At 32.8% G+C, this 5,574-nt stretch overlaps 1 protein-coding gene across 1 annotated transcript; it reads right to left on the minus strand.

Annotated features, from left to right (window-relative positions):
* Window positions 1–4,018: 4,018 nt before the first annotated feature.
* LOC112733517 (dormancy-associated protein 1) lies at window positions 4,019–5,323 on the minus strand. Its single transcript, XM_025782492.2, has 2 exons — window positions 4,428–5,323; window positions 4,019–4,344 (listed from the first exon to the last, which is right to left on the minus strand). Exons 1-2 carry the CDS (start codon window positions 4,754–4,756, stop codon window positions 4,308–4,310), a joined length of 366 nt encoding a protein of 121 aa, XP_025638277.1. The 5' UTR covers window positions 4,757–5,323; the 3' UTR covers window positions 4,019–4,307.
* Window positions 5,324–5,574: the final 251 nt, after the last annotated feature.

The following is a 5,574-nucleotide window of genomic DNA, read 5'->3' on the forward strand; positions in this document are numbered from 1 at the left end:
AACCAAGACTTAAAGAAAAAGGGAATAGCCCTTAAGTTAAGAGTTGAATCAAAAGAAAGTGAGTCTAGTGACCATTTTTTCAGATGATGAACTTGTATTTTTTGCTAGGAGACTTAGAAGACTAATGAGGAACAAAGGCAAGTACAAGGGCTCAAGCTCAAAGGAGTACAAGAAGGACATGAGCAAAGTAATTTTTCACAACTGCAAGGAGGCTAGGCATCTCAAGTACAACTGTCCGAAACTCAAAAAGGAGGACAAAGAAAAGAAAGAAAAGAAGAGAGTGCTCATGGCATATTCGGAGGACCTTGAGAACGATTCGAATGAGGAAGAAGACTATGAATGCGAAGCTCAAATCTATTTTATGGCTAGTGAGGATCAACTTGATGAGGTAAATTACTATGACTTGTCCATAGATAATTTACATCTTATCATAGATGATCTCACTCTAAATTCTAAAAAAACTGCTGAACAAATACAATAAATGCAAATCTAAAAAATAAATACTAAAAGCTGAAAATAATTTTTTGAGAGAAAAGGTGAAGGAAACTGAATGTGCTTTAGACATTATTGAAGAAAACATATTTCTGAAATTTGAACTTGAGAAACTAAAAGGAAAGCACATTATGGATCCTTCATAAGAGCTTATTGCTGAAGATGAAAGATTAAATGAAAATGATTAAAAGATTGAATAATGATTTAGCAAAATTTGCTCAAAGTTCCAGCAACTTGGACAAATTACTTGCAAATCAAATACCATTGTTTGAAAAATATGGGTTAGGATATGTGACAAAAGATAATGTAGTTTTTGATAATCTTTCAACAAAATTTATAACCTCTTCTTCAAAAACAAAATCTATCATGAATAAATTTGGTCTGGTACACGTTCTCTCCTATGAAGAGGAATTTGAAAAATATTATTTTATGAAACTGCATCAACTTCAAAGACTGAACCTGCATCAAACAAGTCGGGTTTAGGCTATGTATCCAAAAATGAGATTGCTTTTGAAAACTCACAATTTCACGAAAGAACTCCTCATTCAAGAAGTTTGCTTACAAAAATTTTGGTCTGAATGCGTTTGCAAAAAAAAAAAAAAACAGTAATAACAAACATTTTGTTAAAAGAAATGCCCACTTTTCAAAAAACACAAAACCTCGGTCATTTAATCATTTCCAGCATCATAAATACTGAAAGATGACCAACAAATTCTTTTGATAAAATTTGATGACCAACAAATTCTTCATTCAAAACATTCTTATTGGCAAGATCCATAGAGATTACACTATCAGGAGTAGAATTGGACAATAACATTCTGAGAATTTTTCACGAGTTTGATAAGGAGTTAAGAAGTAACAATCCTTGAACCTTTTCATCAAACTTGATATCCATGAAAGATAACTAGTTCATAATTCTTTGGAAGTTATTCAAGTGATCTGTCATTGATATCTCATCTGTATATTTCAAAGCCAACAACTGCATGATAAAAAATATCTTGTTATTCCCAGTTTTTCAAGCATAGAACTATTCAAGTTTAATCCAAAGAGTTCGAGCATGTGTCTCTCCAATAATATGGTTCAACACATTATCGTCAATCCATTGCCTAATATATCCACAAACTTGTCTATGCAACAAAGTCCAATCATCATCAGATTTATCATTAGGCTTCTCTGTACCAAAAATTAGTTGACAAAAATTCTTAACATAAAGCAAATCTTTCATCTTTGACTTCCACAAATCATAATTAGGACCATTCAGAGTAATCATCCTACTAGTATTAGTGTTAGCTTCCATTGTTCATAAAATCACAAGCCTAAAAAATACGAACAAGCTCTGATGCCAATATAAAAGAGCCTAGTAACGGAAACAACACAAATATCCAACACAAGAACAATATGGAAGCACCCACAACACAATATGACAGCAACTAGAAACAAATAAATATAGCAAGTAAAGCAATAACAAGAACACACCGAGATTTTAACGTGGAAAATCCCCTCAATGTGAGAGGTAAAAATCACAAGTCATCCAAACCAATGAAATAGCTTCACTATAATCAAATGAGGTACAAGAGAGTTTCAAACAAAGCACAAATCGTGCATATAACCAGCCAAAACATCAAAGCACCAAAGCTTATAAATGAGAAGCAAGAAGATGAAAAATACCCAAAAAACAGAGCTTCTGTTCGAAGCCTATTTCTCCCTCTGCAGACTTCCAATAAAAATCTTCACCGTCCAGAATGAAGAACAAGATGAGAAAAATCTGCAGTCCAAATTTTTCATCGATCCAACGGTGTAAGAATGAGAAACTTTTGTTCAAAGATTGCTGCTCTGTGTAAAACCGAAAAACCTATTTTCTCTCTTGCAAAGCCAATTTCTCCCGCTGCAGACTTCCAATCAATATTTTCACCGTCCAAAATGAAGAACAAGATGATAGAAACACGCAGTTCAAATTTCAAGCCAATCCAACGATGAACGAATGAGAAACTACTATTTGAAGTTTGCTTCTTTGCATAAAAACGAGAATTATGTTCTCCCTCTTCTCTCTTACTTTGATAGCTATACTCTCTACCTCAAAAATTGGCATCAAAACTTGATTAGGATAAAGATATAAAGGTGCAAGAATATACCCCAAAAATTTGGATTTGGACCTCACAAAAGAGAGAAAAAAAGTCGCAGAATGCAAAGAGAGAATGCAAAGAGAGAGAGAAAAAGAGAGAAATGATAGAAGTGAGTGAAAGATATATTCGACCTCCGTTACTCGTTGCCTTTGGATTATGGACTAGTTCTCCTTATTTCTAGTATGTACGTTCTATTTTTGCTTTGTTTCGATTTTGTTTTTAGTGTTCTATTTCTGCTTTGTTTGATTTTGCTTTTAAATTGGTTCTGCTTTTGTTCACTAATCATGCCAAAAAATTTTAATTCTACTAACAAATTTTTATTATGAATTCTGATTATGTATTTTGTTTGTAATTAACTGATTATGCTATGGTAAAAATTTTATTTTTGATTATGCTAAAATTTAATTAGGACAAAAATTCTAAATCTGGATTTATGGATTGTGAAAAAATTTTTGCTTCATATATGGTGTGCAAGAAGAGGAATCTGCTATATATATGTCCCCTTCTCCGTATGCAGATTTGGGTTCGTGAATAGTGTTCATTAAAATCCCAAAGATACACGTAAGTGTTCTTGCGATTGAGACTGCTATATATCATGTGCCCATCTAGCGATAGCAACAGAGAATCGGACAGCATTTTTATTTACACAAGATTCCTGTTCTAGGTTCTTTGTTACAAAGCTAAAGAATCAAGATTCTTAGCAAATTCCTTACAACTTACTACAAGCTAGCTAACAAAATAATTATTAAAGTATATTAATTATTTCCCCAATATTTATAAATATTTTTCTATATATTATTAATGTTACTGAAATAATGATAAAATATTTAGATGTGATTTTTCTTGCGCGTTCCTTGGTGTTACCGGGAAAAGTATTGCATGAAGTTGACGAGTTCAGAGTAAATTATTTATCGCCCGAAGATATAAACCATCCATAATTAATTCTAGCGGTTAGATTAGGCAGTGTCCCAAAGATAAAGACAAGGATAATATTTAATTCTAAATAAAGCATTCGTTCTTATCTGCTTTTGTCTTTTTGTTAGTGCTATGGATAAACTATAGAAGAGGCAGGTCCGAATACGCCAAATCAATGTGTGAAAAATCAAATTAAATAAATAGTACTGCATAACATTAGTCAGGATTTTGATAATTACAATGACTTATTCAACCTCCTTTTTAATAAAGATTAAAGAAAGAAATGGGTTGTACATATATAATATAATATAAAAAGAGGAACCCGGTGGGCCATAAGCTTCAATTATTGTGATAATATGCAATTAGGATAATTATGAGAGTAATTGTTGACTAAGAAATCAGATATTCAGAAGAAGATCTGAAGCTTCATTTTGCAGTAGAGTTACATATTCAATTATTCTTACGCAGTTGGAAGAAGAGATCGGAGATAAATTAAAAGGAAACACACGTTTATTAACATATAAGATAGATAGATAAACATTATTTCAACTCATAAGCAAGTTGATGATGAGGGTGGCTAGATCTGGCTAAAACAGAGGAGATTATTAAGTAGTAGGTAAAGTTAAATACCACTTAAAACAAGACATAACAGTGCACTCATCATAATCAGCATAAAAAACTAGATAGATTAAGACCACAGACCAAACAAGCAGACTAAAAAGCAAAGGACGCTATTTACATGCAAGACCTTGACCACGGAAGACGCTGATCCACTCCTTAGCGGTGCTTGCTCCTTGTCTCACCACTGTAGAGCCTGCATGCCATGGACACATGAAAATCAAATCAGTTGGAAAGTTGAGAAATAATAATATAGCAGTTAGCTTAGGGTATTATTACCAGTCATAGACAGTAGGAGAATTGGGGAGTGGTTTGTCAAAGTAATCAGAACCGATGGTCTTAGTGGCGGAGTTGCTGCCAGGATGGAAGACGCTCCTCCAAACGTTGTCAGGTTTACGCGGCGTGGCAGAGAGCGGTGTTGTTGGGGTCCCAGGGGTTGTAGGTGTGGCGGGCATAGACATGGATCTCTGGTACTTGTTATCAGTTTCAGATGTTATGGCTTTGATGTTCAAGGGCTGGGAGGTGGTGATCTTCCTCAGCTTCCCCAGCCCGCGATCTGGTTGCGGCCCTGCCACCACGTCATCCCACAGCTTCTCTAACAGAACCATCTTCACTACTCTCAATCTCCTCTCTCTCTCTCTCTCTGCGGATTTTCCACTATTATATATGCCAACAACACTCTGCCACTTAAAATATCTCAAATTACTCTTATACTACAGTCCGACATAAATATATAAAAATAATATTAGGAGATTAATATTTTTAATAAAATAAAAGTGAATATTAATTATTTAACATTTTTTTTAAATTTATTCTACAATTTTATTTATTTTAATGCTTCGTATCGGTGACAATTGTAATATTGTTTTGTCGGGATATGGAATGAATAATGATAGTACTGTACTGACTATACTGAGAATAGTTAGAGGGGATGAAGGAGAAGAAAGTGGATAAGGATGAAGAGTGGGTAAGATGTAATTTTAGTTTCTCATTTGTCCTATTCCGGTGGCAAATTACTTTTTAGCCCCCCAAGGCCCACCCACACTTTTATTTTGCGATCTGGTAGCAAATACCAACTACCAAGTAGTAAATATCTAATAATTTTTAATTAAGACTTTTGGTATTTGTAACCATTAAATAGTTATTAATGATGATTTTAATAGTGGAAGATTGATGTGAAATTTTATTCAATGGTTCATTTTTTCTTACGGTTACATACTGACCAAAATTTAAAAAAGTTACTGTCTCCTAGACTTTTTCTTTAATTAATATATGTACACTAAAAATTAAAAAATGAAGTTTTTAATTTTTTATTTAACTCATCTTTATAATAAATTTTAAATATTTTAAATTTATTAATTTTTATATTTTTAAATTAAATATTAATTATTAAATATTTTTTAGCAATTAGACACCAAGTTTTTAG

The sequence above is a fragment of the Arachis hypogaea genome, chromosome 13 (genome assembly GCF_003086295.3).
Source record: "Arachis hypogaea cultivar Tifrunner chromosome 13, arahy.Tifrunner.gnm2.J5K5, whole genome shotgun sequence".
Taxonomy (NCBI): domain Eukaryota; kingdom Viridiplantae; phylum Streptophyta; class Magnoliopsida; order Fabales; family Fabaceae; genus Arachis; species Arachis hypogaea.